Source organism: Lepisma saccharinum, chromosome 30, assembly GCF_977018435.1.
Source record: "Lepisma saccharinum chromosome 30, izLepSacc3.1, whole genome shotgun sequence".
In the NCBI taxonomy this organism is placed as follows: domain Eukaryota; kingdom Metazoa; phylum Arthropoda; class Insecta; order Zygentoma; family Lepismatidae; genus Lepisma; species Lepisma saccharinum.
In genome coordinates, this window is record NC_139258.1 from 13,940,253 (window position 1) to 13,960,823 (window position 20,571).

General features: G+C 39.0%; 1 protein-coding gene across 4 annotated transcripts in view; it reads right to left on the bottom strand.

Moving 5' to 3' along the window:
* The window catches only part of LOC145982010 (uncharacterized), a 104,401-nt gene that overhangs the window by 75,011 nt on the left and 8,819 nt on the right, over positions 1-20,571 (bottom strand). For all 4 annotated transcript variants that reach the window (XR_014441012.1, XR_014441011.1, XM_083115555.1 and 1 more), the window contains exons 2-3: positions 6,453-6,650; positions 1,343-1,483 (exon numbers count right to left, since the gene is read on the bottom strand). Coding sequence is in view for 2 of the 4 variants with exons in the window: in XM_083115555.1 (XP_082971681.1) it covers positions 1,343-1,483; positions 6,453-6,646 (335 nt within the window). In the remaining 2 variants the exon portion in view is untranslated. The remainder of the gene's footprint in view (positions 1-1,342; positions 1,484-6,452; positions 6,651-20,571) is intronic.

Below are 20,571 nucleotides of genomic sequence, written 5' to 3' on the forward strand. Positions count from 1 at the left end.
ACATAGTTCTACATTCCACCACAAGATGGGCCTGCTAGCACCACTACCAGAGAATTGCCAACTCATAACGTGAATGGGTGTGAGTGAATACGTGGACATGCTACGAAATGGAAGGTGATTCTTGTGGTCAGAGGTGGACTACGTGGTTCCTGTTTAAAGAGTGTGTTTCGGCATCAGAAATTTATCACCGACTTGTGGCTGTTTGTGGTGGGTCAGTGCCTTCTCGGAGTACAGTGTTTCAGTGGGTTCAAAATTTGTAAAGGGGAAACGAAAGTGTGGACAAAGGTGTCAGCAGTGGTCACCCAAGGTCAACGTGTACCCCTGCAGCAATCCAAAGTGTTTCCAACTTGATTATGGGAGATAGACGTGTAACAATTGAACAACGGCAACGTGAAACTGGTGTTGGGCCAGCAACTCTGCATGCAATCATTCATGAGGATCTGCAAATGAGGAAAAATTGTGCTCAGTGGGTGCCTCGCGATCTGACGGATCAGCAGGAACAACAGCGAGTGGACATGTGCAGAGAATTGCTGCGCTGTTACAACCAAGACAGTTAACATTTTTTCGAAAGACTGCTGACTGGCGACGAATCTTGGTTCCTCTTCGAAACTCCAGAGAAAAAAAGGCAATCTATGGAAAGGAAACACACTGGAAGTCCACGCTCCCAAAAACCTCGACCGACTCACTCCCAAGAAGCAAATGGGTACAGTTTTCTGGGATGAAGATGGAATTTTGCTGGTGGACTGGCTTCCCACTACCCAAACTGTAAACAGCGACAGCTACTGTGAAACTCTACAAAAGCTGCGACGCAGAATTCAGCAGAGGCAGCAAGGAAAATGGGCTCTCGGGGTGATTCTTCAGCATGACAATGCGAAGCCGCATACGAGCCGCCAAACACAGTAGGCATTGGCAACAATGGGATTTACAGTGCTCCCACATCCTGCGTATTCACCGGATTTAGCCCCCTCGGATTATGCACTGTTCGACAAAATGACGGATGCATTGCGTGGTCGACAATTTCAATCTAATGAAGAACTCCAGACCACTGTCCGTGAGTGGTGCAACTCTACTCCAAGAGAGTGGTTCTCTGCAGCCATCAGGAAACTTCCCAATATATGGGAGCGGTGCATTCAGTCAGGTACATCTTCGTATTGCAGGTAAAATATAACAAATTTGGATTATATAACGCTTGTCCAATTCATTTCCGAATGCCCTTAATAAATTCACACATGGTACGAAACTGTCAGTCCTAGACTGAAAACAAACTTTATCAAAATTCTTTCATTTGCACACACCCACTTCGAAGAAATATGAAAAATTAAAAAATAAACATTTTCCTCACCTTGATCTCTTTCTTGGAGGTAATGGAGATCGACTATGCCTGCTCTCATCCCTCAATCTCTTTGGGGACATCTTTCGTTTTGAAGATGGATGGGTAGGGGAATAAGAACGAGCTTTTGGTCTTGTTGGCGATCTGCTCCTCCTGTAAAACAGATGCATCCATATGAAACAAGACACACAGTAAACACTTTACCTTCAAATGTTACCATTAAATTTACATAGGTGAGAAGAAAACGAAGGGCTTCAGAAACAGTTGAATGATCAGAATTGTGACATACAAAATGAAGGCTAAAATTTAGTAGTCACAAAAATTAAAAAGCTGGGAGGACTAACACTGGTGCACATTCAGAATACACCAGTAGGCATCAGACTGATGAACCAAAACTGAAATAAAAAAGTGGTGAAATATGAAATGATTCCTATAGTAGAGGAAACAAACGGGGGAAAAGAGGCCTAACCTGGAAATAATTGCAACACAAATGTTTCTTGTGCCAGATTGTGTGGAATGGTATAGTGAATAGTATATTAAAAATCTGCCATTCAAATGTTTCGAGAAAATCCGCCATCTTGGAAAATGGCGGCAAAAATTCGACTTAAAAATTTAAAAACAATATCTCGAAAACTGCATTTTGCACAAAAAGTGAAGATAAGCAAAATGAAAGAACAGAAAATTTGGTAACTTATGTTTTTTGATAAAGCTACCATAAATCTTAATTGAATTAGAGATATTCAAATATTTTCTTTAATTTTTAGAATTAGCGCAAAAGTTGGTTTCTGCCACAAAGAACAGCAAATATGTACAAAACTATGTAATTTATGTCCAAATGTCACTGAACCAAATTCATAGCTTATGATTTCCTCTAGAGATTGTTTTTTGTTTCTTGCCTTTAAGAGTCAGGGGTTGAGGAGATATTTAGTTTAATGTAGAGTCACACGTTTCCCTAAATTTAGAAGTTCCATTTCATATGATATTGGTTGATTGATTTGCTTTATTTTATTTTGCTTTTTGTGCCACTATTGGCTAATTTGCAAAGATGGGAATGAGTAATCATACAATGATGAAATTGATAAATGGACACTCACAAACATACATGCCCAGGCCGGAATTCGAATCAGAGACCCCTGGCATCGTAGCACAATTATGATATTCTTGAGAACGTAATACATTGTTTTCTGCAGTGTTTCGTTCACATGGCGTTTGCTACTTGACCCAAAATCATCTGCCCGAATTCCATTTTTAATACGATTCTTTCTAATTGCAGCCAGTAGAAAGTAAACTATCATTGCCCCTCCCTCACACCCTGCTCAGTTAAGACACTTAATCGCTGCTACTGTGTGCATACATTTTTAAACAACAAAAACATGTAAGTAACAAGCGCCATGTGAACGAAACACTGCAGAAAACAATGTATTACATTCTCACCAATATCATGATTGTGCTACGATGCCAGGGGTTCCTGATTCGAATCCCGTCCCGGTCATGGATGTTTGTGAGTGTCCATTTATCAATTTCATAATTATATATGATCACTCATTCCCATCTCTGCAAATTAGCCAATAGTTGCACAAAAAGCGAAATAAAATAAAGCAAATCAATCAATCAATCAACTAATATCATATGAAATGGAACTCGTAAAACACATGACTGCATAAAACTCCATATCTCCTCAACCCCTGACTCTAAAGGCACAAAACAAAAACCAATCTCTAGAGGAAATCATAAGCTATGAATTTGGTTCAGTGACATTTGGACATAAATTACATAGTTTCTTACATATTTGCTGTTCTTTGTGTCAGAAATCAACTTTTGCGCTAATTCTAAAAATTAAAGAAAATATTTGAATCTTTCTAATTCAATTAAGATTTATGGTAGCTTTATCAAATAAAAAAAAAACATAATTTAGCCAATTTTCTGTTCTTTCGTTTTGCTTATCTTCACTTTTTGTGTAAAATGCATCGTTTTCAAGATGTTTTTTTTTAATTTTGAAGAAGAATTTTTGCCGCCATTTTCCAAGATGGCGTATTTCCCCCAAACATTTGGATCGCGGATTTTTAATATATTATTCACTATACCATTCCGCACAATCTGGCGCAAAAAATGTTTGTGTTGCAATTATTTACGGGTGAAACCATATATTTCCTCTACTACTTCTGAAACAATTGGAGACTAGGCTCGGAAGGCGTATGTGTTTTTATGAATTCTCTGAATGTTAAGAGACCATGGTTCTACATCAGCACGCAATGCCAATTGGACATTATCCATGGTCTAGTGCTTTAAACTATACTTATTCCAACACTACATCTCGAGAGAGTATATATTCTCTCATCTTCACATGAAATTTATTTTGCCAGTGGTGCCAAGTGAACCTACAACAGACTTGTGATTTTTACAACAAATCTATTGCTCTAACCTACTACTACACGGTGGGGCCATTACTCATTCTTGCTCCATTTAAGATACGAGGGTAAATCAAAAACTAAAGGCAAATTTTGTGTTTTCGCAGGAACATACTAAGACTGGGTGTGTCTGACATCACCACGTGTATACGTGGAGTGACGTGGAAATATCCATCACTGCCCCATTCAGTCGAGTGTTGCGGAGCAAAAAGGTCACACGTTTAGATGCACCACTCCACGAATGCACCATCCAGGATCAACGTGCCGTAGTGTGGTCGGCGCAGTATGTTACTGCCTGTTAGCGCAGTATGGAGCAAGCACCATGACTGAACGAAAGGTGTATGAATGGGTGGACCGCTTTAAAGCTGTGTGGTCGGTTCAGGTCAGATGACGAGGTCCAGCAGGCAGTGCAGACGTGGCTTCGTGAGCAATGAAAAACCTTCTTCGCGGACAAGATACAGAAGCTGATTGCACGATACCAAAAGTGCATGCCATGCAGGGGGAGATGTGGAAAAGTGATATGTGTAGCTCTTCTTCTAGTGTGGAAATAAAGATGTTATGTTTGAATTCTACACTAGGATGACATATTGGGTTTTGGACAATAGCTATGAAGTCTATGTAGTACTGTTATGCTGGTCCACTGAATTCTATGCGATTCACTCCATGCATGTTTGGTTATTTTTGACCTGTTTCATTTTTGTATGATTATGAGCTAGAAAAAAAATCAGTGAAGGTAATGAAATTTGAAAATATATTTCATGAAAATCGCATATTCCCACATATTTGTATCCTACTTTACATGTTCATTACAAATGCGAGACCATCAGACCGAAGCAACAAGCGACACATGAATGGACTACCAACCTTCAGAAATTTGCAACATGACAAGCTGCACATGTTGCTTGTCACTTGCACAGACCGGGCCATTTCTTCAATAAAGTGCCTCGTGTCTGTTGATAGTGCATGCAAGTGAATGCTTTTCTGCAGACTTGATGGTGCTCCTGATACTTGCTGCTTATCACTTTGGTGTGAAGCCCCAACGTCGCTTGTTGCTTTGGTCTGAAAGCTCCCTAAAACTGTCATTATTTGTACACAGCAAAGAAAGAAAATGATGAATGCTTCAATGGCTTTATTTTATATGCACATGAGTTGCAGTTCTATTTAAGATAATGAGAGCTTATGCCTGTATACGGTGTATTCTCACTTAGTGCAAATAAATTGACATGACATTCCCTATTCCTTTCCACAGACTGGATATTAAGAATCAAAATAACTTTAGACGAAAGCGCAGGTGCAGCATTTTGTTTAGAGGAAGTTTCCTCATGGTGTCCAGCGGAAACTCATGGTGTCCAGCGGAAACTATGTCCTTCTGGTAGAAATAAACTATACTGCACATATTTGTTACTCGTTTTAATCACATTGTAAGAACAGTTAAGGCACGCTCGTCTTGTGCATGTTGCTTCATATTGCTCTCTGTTAAAATTATAATACATTTTCCGAACTAGTGCAGTTGAAAGGGAATAACACGGATTCCTGTTTCCTGTTCCATGTCCTGATAAAACTGGAGGGATGATCTAGCAGTGTGGCTGGACGCTTTCTCCATGTGGATCCGCACCTGGTTCTTGTTCGCTCCGTACAAACGAGGGATGTCTGTCCGATAGATTGGGGCCATAATGGATTCCTGGAAGTAGGCAGCATTCATCTTTGTTTTTCTCCACCTTACATATCTCCAACTTCCCCTCGTAACTGTATCCGGCGACAATCATGATCATGAAACTTTGTCGACATTGGCAGTAAAACTTGGTACATCCCTTGCCAGAAGTGTCACGGTACGTAATTGCCCTAATGTTACCATTACACGCGAGATAAATTTAGGCCTCATGCAATGTGACAACTGTCCTCCATTTTGACCTTGCCAAGTGTTTTTCGTACAGTTTGCATTCTGCAATGTGCCACGGGAAGAGGTTGTGAACCCGGTCCTGACGCTTGCACCGCAGACCAAGACGAATGACGTCACTGACAGTGGACTGTGCCACATTGAACCTCTGAGCCATATCACATTAGGGTAGTGGATTATCTTGGACTGCAATTTGCCAAATTCCACGAAGCACCTCAGGAGACACTTTCGCTGGCAACCTGGAACAGGCCACTTATGTTGGCGAATGTTTCTGCATGAGCACCATTTGTGTTTGCATGGCCACAATATCTTTAGCTGTGGTCACTCCGATGGCTAAACCATTTTCGCTACACTGTTTCACTATTCGGTTATATGAAAAATGTGCGTGGGAAAGAGCCATGATATGTACCCTTCCCAATAATGATTAATTTTTGGCGGCATTTCACTAGCACGAACACGACACTCGGCAAGTGCAAGCTCAGACACAACACTGGTTTCAATGTTCTGGTGCAACTACATGTAGCAGCAGTATTACCAAATCGGTCGGATATAGCCCATCAGCATTCTGTATTTCAATAAATTATTAATTAAATTCAATTAAATAGTTCCTAGTTAATAATAAAAAAAACAGGTAGGGGAAATTGAACAGGAAACAAACCCAAAACCTTCCATGCATGGAAATTGATACGCAACCACCAGGCTGCTTGGCAGTCAGTCAATATCTTAGCCTCATGAGGTATGGTTGGAAAGCTTCGAACCACATACATGAATAGAAACGACAACTTTGTTCATTTGAAGCCAAATACATATTACTCACCTCCTCGGAGAATGCCTATACTCCCTTCTGTCACGTGACCTTGGCCTTGACATAGCTGGCACCATCCTCCTCCTTCTGTCAGGGGAACGCCCTCTACGAGATGACTGCCTCATTTCACCAGGACCAGCTCTGAAACTTGGGGAGCGCCTCGAAACTCTTGAAGGAGATCTTCGCTGAGGAGATCTTGATCGCATGTCACTGCAATAATAAGTAAAAAAAAATGTTAAATGCTCATTTATGTGAATCATGTTTGTTAAGTATATTCAGCATAGTTAAAAAAAATTAAAAACCACAAAAACAGTTTTTATGTAAAATACCTTCCATGAAGTAGCTGGTGTAATTTACCTTCATTCCCAAAAAATTACTTATCTTTCCAGTATCGATGGATTTTCAAATTATAACATTGAACAAGTAACAATTACTGGCCAAGGCTTATCATTGGGTGATGCAAAGTCTCATTGTTGCTGTTTACAGACTTTTGACACCAGAATTTGTCAATTACGGAATATATTATAATAAGCATGTAATGTACAGAGTGTCCCACTCGTAAGGGGCCCCGGAAGAAGTGTTATAAAAATCTTAATAAAAGAGGATATGAAACCAAATTTGTACATGACATACCTTTATGGTTGAGAAATGAAGGTACATTACAAGAAGTGCTGGAAGTGACCTCCCGCCACCTGTATACACAGTTCAACACGGCGCTGCATTCACAGAAGGTGGGCATGTTCTGTGCATTATCACAGCGGCGCATCATCGGGCCAATTTTTTTTTGACACTACTGTCAACAGTGATGTGTACCAGGCATTGTTTCATGAATTTGTGAACCAGTTGGATGACGAGGAACTGACACTTGGCTGGTACCAGCAAGATGGGGCAACATGCCACACGTCTGACGCGAGTATGGCTGTGGTGGAATCGCCGTGTTGAAACACTTATTACACACAAGATGATCCGTTACAGCAGGGCGCGAAATTTCCGGTCGCCAGGTCGCCATTGGCTACCAAAAGTTTGGGGCTGGCGACTAAAATTTTGTTGTTTCAAATGTATGTCAAACACGGCCGAACATCTCAATCCAACATTCATACATGGTTTTGGAAAGCGAGCCGATTGAAAACCCCGTTTCCACTCAATGTCGACCCCATCTTACAAATTTATTTAATGTAGCATACTATATAGCTAAACATGAGAAGCCATTTAAATACTTTGCAGATCTGCTGTGTTTGGCAGGAAAATTAAGTGTGAGTGTTCTACCTAAGTATGGCAATAAAAAGCAATGCAGAGAATTTATTCATTTCATAGCTGACACTTTGAAGTTAGATCTAGTGGAGAAAATAAAGAAAAGTACATACATCAGCCTTCTGATTGATGGATCCACAGATAGATAGTCAGTCGAGCATGCAAATGTGTATGTTCGATACGTGTATGCAATTGATGGTCACATCAAAGAGGACATTTTAGGAGTAATAGAGCTCCCAAACGCTACTTCTGCTGGTCACTTCACAGCCATAACTGATTATTTAGATTGGGCAATAGGTTGAAATAAATACAGAAACAAGTATCACATTGTAGGCTTGGGTACTGATGGTGCAGCAAATATGGTCGGGCACAAATCAGGATTGGGTGTGCAAATGAAAGAGATTTGTAATAAAATTATAAATATTCACTACCTTGCACACCGTTTGCAGTTAGCTGTGTTGAAGTTCAATATCCGTGATTAGGAATATTTTTTAGTTTTATCATCGGTGGCTCAGTCGGTAACGCGTCTGACTACCATGCTCAAGGTCCCGGGTTCGATCCCCGGCCGGTTCAAATCCGGGAACTTTTCTAACGGTGGAAGCGGCCCCGGCGCCTACCCAGCGTCGAATAACATGGGTACCTGGGGGAAACCCTGGGGGGTAAAGGCGGTCAGGGGCGTGATGCTGATCACATCACCCCCACTCACGACCGGATCAAGAAAGTGTGGGGCGTTACCCCCACACCCCCTATACGCCTTCATGGCGTGGTGCTATGCACAGGGGAACACTTTACTTTTTTTTTTACTTTACTTTACTCTGCTAAAGACTTCACCTCTTGAGAGAAACGGCAGAAGTTATAGGAGAAGAAATTCTAAAACTGAGTGATATCCACACTATTAGGTGGTTAGCCAGCAAAGAAAGTGCTGTAAGAGATCTCTTGCAATCATGGAAAGCTGTTGTGACCCATCTTGAACAGGTGACTCATGGACAAGACAATGATAGTACTAAACCTAAGGGTTTGCTGAAAAGTTTGAAGCAATTTAAATTTGTTAAGCTTCTGTACTTCCTTTTGGATTTTTACAGGAAACTGAACCCTTTAAGCGTGGCACTACAAAATAAGTGTCTTTTGATTTCATCTCTGAAAATAAGAATTGAACATTGTATTTCAGTTTTGGCTGACCAGGAATCTAATGTTGGACCAAGCGAACAAGATTTATTGGACCATGTATCCATTTCAGGAAAGATCAGGGATGTGCAGCTCACAAACATTCAAAATAGAGGGCAAGAGTTTCAGACTGTTAGAGGAAACTTAATTAACAATGCGAAGGTGTACATCACAGAAAGATTGCAATCTATATCAACAGATGTGATTGCATCTCGGCATGTTTTCGACACCTTGGGTTGGCCTCCCAAAGAAAATATTCTTCAGTGTGGGGTAGAAGAAATAAAGAAGCTCTACATGTACTTGAATCCGAGCCTTTATAATAAGAAAATGGATATTCTGTTCGCAGAGTGGACAGAATACAAACTTTTGTTTCCTTCTCTGACTTTGAATCAGACGCTGGAGAAGATTCACAGTGAGGAGTGTTCAGCAAGATTCCCCAATTTGCTCAAGATTTTGACATTTTGTGCTGTTTACCAGTGAGCACAGCTTCATGTGAGAGGTTTCAGCTGTCACAACAGACTCAAGACTATTTACAGGAACTCTCTAAAGACTGAGACACTGGATGATTTGCTCAGAGTTTCCGTAAATGCCCCCCCACTTGACCCACCAGTTTCGATTGATAAGTGGTACTTCAGTGCAGAACGACAGCGCTACATAAACATTAATTCCTAAGGTATGATCTTTTAATAATTGCTCATATTTTTATTATTTATCAATATAAAATAGTGGCGACCAAAGATTTTAGTCCGGCGACTGACCTCAAACTTGAAATTTCATGCCCTGCGTAAAACATGAACTAGTTCACTAAGTGCCTTTGTTTAATCATTTCCGACATGGGAGTTCCAACAGATTTTCATGTGAGGCTTGAAGGAAGTTTATGCCGGACCCCACATATTACGTGTTGGGTAAAAAAATAACCTGTGGTGCAACAGCCCGTGAGGGCCAGGCCCAACTGCTAGCCTCACTCCCACATGCCTAGGTGAAATATCATTTAACCACTGACAAGTGGTCAGCACAACAAACCCCCAGTCGTAGTTGTAGGTTTCCATGACCGCGTTATGCTACTCATTCATAGTTCCCCAATTACCTCACGATGGTGAGTGGCCAGCGGTCTCATACACAGGCCGAAATTGGTAGCATTTAGGGTTGTTATTTTTAAGTGACTACTTTAAGTGCTATTTTCACCTTTTGACAGATGGTCGTAAGTTGCAGAGTTGTTTGTATTTTCCTTTCTTCAAGTCACTGAAAGTCACTTTCATGAAAACTATCGTAAAAGGAAAAAGAAGGTAGTACCAACAGGGGTAGGAAAATAGAACTTCAGTTCTAAAAAATATCTACATATTTTGACAGGGTGGCTACAAACAAGCAGAAATGAAATTCCCTGACTTTTCCAGGTTTTCCAGGACAAAATTTACATTTTTCCCTGACAATTACTAACTAAACTAAATCGATGTTTTTGCAAATAGAAATAATAAACTCACACAGATCCACGTATGGTTTTGTTAAATACCAATATTATCTTCTATGAAATTGAGTTAATTTCTCTATTCTCTATGATTTGAATTCAAACTACAAAATAGTGAATTTGGAAAATTATTACAATTCACAAGCTAGGGAATGATTACGGAATTTTGTCATAGCAGTAAGTTTAAAATAAAATATTTCATTATTTTTAAAGTTACGACTAAATGAGATAAGAGTGAAAAGTGAATGATTAAGAAATACAATTTGTAATTTATCAGTCTCCTTATACATTCTCGGCATTATATGTTGATATTTCCACTGAGGTTTGGAATGCTCTGCTTGCAAGAACCATGAGTGCGGACTCAGTTTTCAATGCATAAAGCTACTTCTCTCTTCTCTGTAAAGCAAACAACTTAACTCTTGTATATAAGTGAAACAACTGAATCGAACAAAATAAAGTGTCATATATCCTTACATTATCAATGGCATTTCTGCTTCAGTACAATATATACAAGTGAAGTACTGTGAAACTGATAACATGTTGTTATACCATTAATGCTGACAAAAAGGGTATGTAAGTATTAGAAATTTAACGCCAGGAATTTATAGAATTGCATTGTATAGGTACCCGATTTAGCTAACCACACATTAAAACAGGAACACTCTAATAATAAAGCTTCTGAAAGTTCATATACGAGGGGCATCCTGAAAAAAGCTCCAATGGTGCATATACGCAGCACTAGTGATCAAAGAGCGACACACAGCACATGCAGGCAGGAAGAAGTGGCATGTAGCTGTAATCTGGTACAGTTGCAATGCAGCCGTTTTAGGACAGTTCGAGGTTAAAGATTGCAGCTCTCATACAGTCTCCCACCAACTGCGATGTAGCCTACATTGCACGCTCAGAATTTGGCACAGAGCCACCAGCAATCGTGTGAGGTGTGCAGACCGGACGTCGTGAGTGATAGTATGGTCAGACGATGGTGCAGACAATTCACGGAAGGCCAATCCAATGTGCACAACCCCATACAGCTGAGTACACACAGGCCCTTTGCATCACTTCAGGTGAGAGATCTTGGACCACTCCCTGTACAGCCCTGGCCTTAAATGTCCGACTTTCATCTCTTTGTTTAACTGAAGAGGTTTCTGGCAGGGCAAGGATTTGACAGCTACACTGCGGTAGAGATAGTTCCAGTCTTTGCTGTCAGACACATATACCATGGGCATACAAAATTTAGTGCCATGCTACGACAAACGCCAGAACAACGGTGGTGATTATGTCGAAAATTAGGTTAGGACTCACTGTTACTAATGCAATAAATTACAAATGATATTCTTGTTTTGTTTATGCCTATCTGTAGGGACCTTGATATTTTGTTATTTTTTAAAAAAATTGGTGCATTTATTTTTTATTTTTACTATACGGTGTTATTTTCCCCAAAATTTACATTTTCATTTTAGCGCATTTTCTGGCAAATATCTGAAATTATACCTTCATGGTGTTTTTAAACTACTGTTTCAAATTGTAAGTCACATGTACGCCTCTTCGTGAGAGTTTGATATCTTGAAAGTTATTTTGGGAGTTATTTTCCATACCCCTTTCTTAATTTCAAGGTAAGGATTTTACATAATGGAATTTTCCCCATATATACTGAAGGGTGCATATTGACCATAAGTGGCGACGCACCAAAAAAATTAAAATCAATCAATCTCACATGACAGATACCGATATATTATGACACCAAAGATTGGCATTATCTTTTTTGACTTGTTAGTGTTACGTTTCCCAAAATCTGCATTTTTGTTTTAGAACATTTATCTGCCAAATATACCGAAACGTAATACTCCATTGTGCTTTTAAACTATTATTTTAAATTGTAGGTCACATGGTCTACGTATTTTCGTGACAGTTTGATATGTTGGAACAGATTTTTGAGGAAGTAAAAGTAAAGTGCTCCCCTGCACTTTTCCATGAAGGTATATAGTAGTAGTGTGGAGTTAGGGCACCACACTTTCTTGCCAAATTCGCATTGTTTCGATATTTCGAACGGCCGAAAAATGTGCCCAGACATCACTGCACATTCCTAAACGTAACTTCGCAGCAATTACCATTTTTCGTGGTTTTGGCGTTTGCGAAAAATCAATGTCACTACTAATTGGAAATTACTTTATGGCCACCCCTCCATCATATAAATCAGTTGATGGAAAGTGAAAATTTAGCAGGGCTGGCAGAGAAAAGTCAATTCTTGAAGAAGAAAGTGATTTGCTTTTATGATTGAATGATTCGAGTAAATATGATATTAAAATATTGACGTATTTATTATTAGTATTTTATTTCATAATATTGGACATTAACATTAGTCAGTGAGAGATTAATGACCATCTCTCACGAGTTTAAACAGACAGGACAAAGAGTGGCGTTAATGTCATTGCAATACTAGTGTTGCAGTAAATTTGAGGTTGGGAGCATGCACTTGCCAATTTTTATAACGTTCGCCAATGCAGATTTATGTTTCACTTTTTCGTGATAGTATTCAGTATATATCCCATTTGGTTGGATTCTTCTTGATATCTAAGAATAGTGCAATCCATTGTAAACGTATGTTAACTTGTGCGAAACCAGTTATACGTCAGGACGTTGAAAGAAAACCTTCGTAAGCACTGCTACATTAAATAAGCTGAAGTGAGCCAGAAGAGTAATAAAATTCCAACAGCATATTTGCAGTCTAAAGCTATTCTTGTTTATGCATTCGATTTTTGTTGGATGTTGCAGTCCATGCAATTTCTGTCGCATGTTGTAGTGAGATACCTTGTCGAGTGGAGATATTCGACAAAAATCGTATGTATCAAAGGAACCTATTTGTTTCCATGTTCTTTGAGTTTGCCCAACAAACTGCCTTACTACGACGTCCGACAACTATCCCCTCCATCTGTTGACAAGTCCCCTTACTACTCCAATACGGACAAGAAAAATGATAATTCAATGCATTTTCCACGTAATATTTAGAGGCTTAACCTTTTCTCCCCCGATGGTACCACATGGTATCATCCGAGTAAGGTCGTACTCGACCGATGATACAGTACCATATGGCATCATGAAGCTGATTCCGAAATGAATGTGCTTTTTGGACCTTCATACTCTTATGTTTGGGTGGAAACTCTTATACAGGTCTGGAGCAAGCCTAGGGAATTCATATTGATGACCAACCTCCCCCTCTCTGCAACATATTCATGCCACATTTCAGAACAGAGTTTCACATTTTGGCTCATTATTCAACTTGTATGGCACACAAAAACATTAAACATGCTTCAATCTCTTTGAAAACGTCCATTCTTTGAAGATAATACTAAGGTTTGCGACTTCTCCCCAAAATAGCGGAAGAAGAGGGGGCAAACTCCATATTTTTATGTTTTCTTTAATTGAAATTCGGTGGTCGCACCCCCAAACCCCCCTTCCTCAGTTCAGCGTTCTGAATTGTACACGGTTGCATGCTATGATGTTTTTAGCTGCAAAATAAAACTTATCCGAAGTAGATTGCTCCCTTAGTGCCCGAGTTATAACAATTTTCCTCCAAAAATGCAAATTACCTATTTTTCGTAAAAAAAATAATAATCACATTTTGGCTTAGTATTCAACTTGTATGGCACCCAAGAACATAAAACATGTTTCATTCTCTTGAGAAATGTCCATTCTTTGAAAAGAATGTAGCAAACTCCAGATTTTTGTTTTTTCCATTGAAATTCAGGGGTCGCACCCCCCCCCCCAAACCCCCCTTTCTCGGTTCGGCGTTCTGAATTGTACACGGTTGCATGCTATGATGTTTTATCTGCAAAACAAAACATATCCGAAGTAGATTGCTCCCTTAGTACCCGAATTATAACAATTTTCCTCCAAAAATGCAAATTACCTATTTTTCATAAAAAAAAATAATAATCACATTTTGGCTTATTATTCAACTTGTAGAGCACCCAAGAACATGAAACATGTTTCATTCTCTTGAGAAATGTCCATTCTTTGAAAAGAATACTAAAGTTCGCGTCTTCTCTCAAAACTTATCCGAAGTAGATTGCTCCCATAGTGCCCAAGTTATAACAATTTTCCTCCAAAAATGCAAATTACCTATTTTTCGTAAAAAACAGTTTCACATTTTGGCTCATTATTCAACTTGTATGGCACCCAAGAACATGAAACATGTTTCATTCTCTTGAGAAATGTCCATTCTTTGAAAAGAATACTAAAGTTCGCACCTTCTCGCCAAAATAGCGGGAGAAGAGGGGGCAAACTCCAGATTTTTGTTTTTTCCGTTGAAATTCGGAGGACGTGCCCCTAAAGCCTCCTTCCTCGGTCCGGTGTTCTAAATTGTACACGGTTGAATGCTCTGATGTTTTAGCTGCATACCAAAACTTATCCGAAGTAGATTGCTCCCATAGTGCCCAAGGTATAACAATTTTCCTCCAAAAATGCAAATTACCTATTTTTCGTAAATAAATAATAATCACATTTTGGCTTATTATTCAACTTGTATGGCACCCAAGAACATGAAACATGTTTCATTCTCTTGAGAAATGTCCATTCTTTGAAAAGAATACTAAAGTTCGCGTCTTCTCCCCAAAATAGCGGGAGAAGAGTGGGCAAACTCCAGATTTTTGTTTTTTCATTGAAATTCGGGGGACGTGCCCCCCAAGCCCCCCTTCCTCGGTCCGGTGTTCTAAATTGTACACCGTTGCATGCGCTGATGTTTTAGCTGCAAAACAAAAGTTATCCGAAGTAGATTGCTCCCATAGTGCCAAAGTTATAACAATTTTCGTCAAAAGAGTGTTCGAAGTCAATGAAGATGAAATTCCCTGACATTTCCCTGACTTTTTTTAACACCTCAAATTCCCTGACTTTTCCCGGTTTTCCAGGTCTGTCGCCACCCTGTTTGAATATTTCAAGTTCACTTGCGGAAATTCCAATTACATTCTTTTTTAAAAAAAAAATAGCGAGTACAGTATATGTTTTTTAATGGTTATGTGTTTTCTTTATCACGTGTATCATTAAGTCAGAATAATAAGCATAATATTATAAGTTTTTCCACTGCTAGCCAAACTTTAAAATCTGTGGCGATGTGGTACATTGATTGATTGCTTTACTTTACTTTGCTTTCGTGCTACTTTTGGCCAATTTGCGAAGATGAGGATGAGTGATGATACTGATGAATGAACACACAAATATCCATGCCCAAGCTGGGATTCGAACCCAGGATCCTTGGCATCGTAGCACGAGGCAATGTGGTCGAGTCTGCAATATATTAGAAAGTATAATATAGTATTAATGCTCTTAAGAGTAGAGCCTTCTTTGGTGGAAGGAGTAATTAATTTTAATCCAATCCTGTATTAATTAATAAATTAAATATTTTAACATTATATTTCAAAATGTGTATCTCTATGTTACTGCTCAGCAAAGATGACAAAAGTCTCTCTGGCGCTGCTGCCCTGTGAGCAACTTGCTTGTTCGAGGGTTGGGTCGGGTGGGGGGTAGCAAGGACTGCTCGATTTCTGATACCCTTTCAATGTTGCCAAACTTACATGGATGAAAGGTCTTGAGTTCGAGTGAGTCTGTTGTTTATACCGAAATGAAGGGCAAAACCGTACATAGTCTGAGCCGAGAGGTGATTTCGAATGTTGTAAATTTTTTTGACAACGAAGTGAGAGAAGGATGTTACACGTTTTCGGTCACTCAAGCTACAAAGCGTGCGGCAGCTGCAGTTCGAATGTCGGACACTTTCATAAAGAAAATTAGAAAGGAAGGAAATTCCGGGGGGAAATTTACAACACTAGGTAAGCACAGGTCTGCCGAAAAGCGTAGAATTGTTGTAGACGACTTTGACAAATGTTTGATTCGAAGAACTATTGGTAATTTTTATACGATTGAACATGAAGTGCCAACAGTAAAAAAAAATGCTTTCGAAATTAAAGAAAGAAATTAATTTTCGGGGTAGTCATGAAACTCTTCACAACATTATTTGCAATGACTTAGGATTTCGTTTCTGAAAGTGCAAAAACGTGAGAAGTGCTTTGGTGGAAAGGAGTGACATCGTGACCAATCAAACAAGTTTTCTGAAGGCATTGAGGTGAAATGAGAAGAGTGACTTGAAAAGGCCAGTTATATACTTAGATGAAACATGGATCCATGAGAACTACACGGTGAAAAAGTGTTGGCAGAGTGAAGGCAGTGTACATGGTGCTTTATCAAATACCAGTGCTGGAAGAAGGGTGATCATCCTTCACGCCGGGAGTGAAAATGGTTTCATACCAAACTGTCTACTTATGTTCAAAGCTAAACAGAAAAATGGAGATTATCATGGGGAAATGAATGCTGAAAATTTTGAACGATGGTTTGAAAGTCAATTGTTACCGAATATTCCCTCCAACAGCATTATTGTCATGGACAATGCGCCTTACCATTCTGTGCAAGTCAACAAACCTCCCACAATAGGCAGCACTAAAGCTGCAATGCAGGACTGGTTGAGAGACAATTCAATTGAATTTTCAGATAACCTTCAAAAGGCTGAATTATATCAGTTAATCAAAACCAACAAAAAGCCCCCGCAATATCGGGTTGACACTCTTGCAGCAGAAAACAGCCACACCGTACTTCGTCTTCCACCTTATCATTGCGATCTAAACCCTATTGAGTATGTTTGGGGTATCATAAAGGGTCGTATTGCATCACAAAATGTGGATCGTAATTTGGGCAGAGTACTGGAAGTTGCAAGAGAAGAATTGCAGAACTTTCCCAAAGAAGAATGGAAAAGGTCTTGCGAAAAAGTAAAGGGGGAAACAAGAGGAATATTGGGTCCAGGATGGAATTATTGAAGTAGACGTTGACAAGTTGGTAAAGTCACATGAGCGGTGAGGATTCAGACGAGAATGGTTCGGATTCAAACGAGAGTGGAAGTGCCATTGAGGTTGACAAACGGTGCAATAATGACAGTCCGGTGCATGTTAGTGCCGAGTCGGATCCGGAAATCACGTAGCTGATTGCACGAGAAAACCTCTTCAAATCATTCTTTCTTTTATAATGCAAGCTGTGTGTATATTTGATGGGTTATTTATTTACATAAATATTGTTTATGCGAACCTTGCCCCTCAAATTTATCTTAAGTTAGCACCTCTGGCCTGGTCCCCCCAATTGCTGCTACTATCTCTAAGGATAAAATTATAATTAATAATTACATTGAAGATAAAATCTGTTTTTTAGATGGTAATGTTTACTATCGCATAGTAAGAATCACAACCATGACAATAGATTTTATTGTTATTAATTATTTAAATCAGGAATCGTCACGAACGCTATCCATTCTTCTTCAACCACGGACCGCGCAAACCTGAACGGCGCATTTTGCAGCAGGTCCGTCAGAATTCCATCTGTCAGGGAACAGCTGTGAGGCAACGTGGCAAGACCATGACATTTGAGAACAGAGGGAAAGAAGAATTTCCCCCATATTCTCGTCTGCTGCCATTCACCGAGACAGAAACACACGGGGTGGATTTTAGTTTGCATACTTTCCAGGGGTTTTCTCTTCTTTGCTAAGCAGTAGTTGGATTCATGACTTTCTTAGACCGTATTTGCCACAAGAAAGAAGGCTGGCTCCTGATAAAAAGGGGTGGTAGTAACCTGTCTCACAATGTCACTGTGGGAGATTTCTACTCTCTATTACAAAACATACATGTCCTCTTGTAAGATGTTTTTCTTTCTCTTGAGTCTAGACGGTCAGGTTCCATATCATCATCAGAATTTCAATTATGTGTAGGTGAGGTAGTTAGGTTAACTGCTGTCTAATAATTGAGGGGTCTAGTGAGAGAGGGAGCTATGCCACTTTGACAAGAAATGGAAATAAATTGAGTTTTCTAAAGCATTGCGTTGAGTCATAATTTGTATAACAAAGGGTATTTTTTTTTTGCTGAACATATTGTTAGGTAAATTATTCAAAAGGAAAAATATGAATTTCAATATAAATACCATTTATTATGTACATGTATGGTATATTGTTGTAGTATACCCATGTGAAAAATCAATCTAGCACATCAAATACTTTGAACAAGGCTTAAATACATTTGCCTGAGTGTAAATCATGTTCACAGCGTTACATATGATCTACATAAAGACAACTTCATATGTCTTCTGGAGGATCTTCACTGTCCATTGTTTCTGTGGATTTTAGTTTTTGGTAAACACCATGAAGAACTGGAGGCATTATTGCCATGAGATCTTTTAACTTCAGGGCTGATATTAAATCTAGCACCGGTTACTGCAACACAACCTCTGCCACTCCTCTTGCAGACACCATCAGTAAGTGGCATAGCTCCTTCTCTCACTCAAAATGCTGATGAGGACGTATTCAAGAACTCAGAAAATCTGCTGCAGAACAAGCGGGAGCTACGCCACATGGTTGTAGTTGGGTCATTCCACGTCAGTTCAACCAGGCCAGGGAACCCACCATCTCAGATTTTTTTGAAACTTGGTACATTCAATCCTTCCATGGTGGTAAGAAACCACATAAAATTTTTCGCCTCTAACTCATCTCGTTTCAGAGTTATGGCCTCTCAAACTTTCAGCCAAGTCTCGTTTTCCTTCATTTCTGAAGCCCTCATTGAAACCTGCAGTGCTTTACAAAAAAAATTCTATCTCGCTCACACATGATTCAATCCTTTTGAAATTTCATAACAATATTAACCAAACAATAGGCATTTCAGAAAAAAATATGACATCACATGATATCAATATTTTAGTAAAACAAAAAATTAATAAAAAAAAAATTAGCGGGATTTTGTTGCCGAAAACATGCCTTGCTAAAATTTCAATTATCATTAAAAGGGAATGAATTAATACCAGCATAAGTATTTTTAAAATTAACCTGGATATGTATTCTAACTTACCCAGTAATAAAAGTTATGGTTATTTTATTCCTTCTATAAATATAATATACTTATGTCTGATATTTGGATGAAATGGCTTCCGGAGTATTAAAATATTTTGGTTAACTCAAAATCGATCAAATAATGTGTTATAAATTAATCAGTGAAGCAAACTCGAAATTCTATACTTTTGTTTATTCTTTGAGCATTGTTGTCTTATTATTTCCTTGCTTATTTATAAAATAATTTATCCATATATAAGCAAAATATGTATGGTTCAAAAAATCTTTGTTTAATGTTGTGTTCTTTGTAAGCACCAGTTTGATGATATGTCAACATTACCCGAGAAAGAATAACAATGAAGATGACAATAATGATAATAATAATAATAATTTATATTATTTTATTAATATGAAATCATCATTGAACAATATCAGTTATTATGGTATTCCCTCCTGCTTCAACATTTGGTGTTTGATGATTTATCCATATAGATATTTAAATATGACTGACCAAAACACAGGTTTAAAAATTACTGAATATTCCATATATTGCCTATATACAGGGTGAGTCATAAGTCTCCATACAAATGGTGAAAACGATGACTAATGTTTGTTTTTCCTTTTCAGGCAGGTGAACCAATGAAAAAGAGATGCCACTAACGAAGGAAGAACGGATTGACATCATTCTGTTGGCTGGGAGTGGTACCACCCGTCATATAGCACGTACATGCAATGCAACCCATAGAATGCAGATAACCCATGACACTTTGGCCAAAGTTCGTCGCCAACGAAAGCAGGCCTGGAAGACCAAAGACAGCAACAAATGAACCTGTCCTTCTGAATTTCATGATAATTTTGGCCACAGTGTCATGGGTTATCTGCGTTCTGTGTGTTGCATTGCATGTACGTGCTACATGACGGGTGGTACCACTCCCAGCCAACAGAATGATGTCAATCCGTTCTTCCTTCGTTAGTGGCATCTCTTTTTCATTGGTTCACCTGCCTGAAAAGGAAAAACAAACATTAGTCATCGTTTTCACCATTTGTATGGAGACTTATGACTCACCCTGTATATTTTTTACCTTTCCATATATGTGCATGCAACATATACAAAAATTTACTTTGTGACACAAGTTGTATACTTTGACATGTTGGATTATCTTGTCCATTGAACTTAGAACCTTTTGCCATCCAAATGTATGATTCTTTCCTGCACTGACATCATGCAGATGTCTGAGAAGTGGTATTTGTTCGTGGTGGATCAACAACAGCCAGCATATGGGGAATTGGTACTGCACATGTATCTTCATGTCTTGGCCAATAGAATGATGGGGAAGGAGCATGGGGGT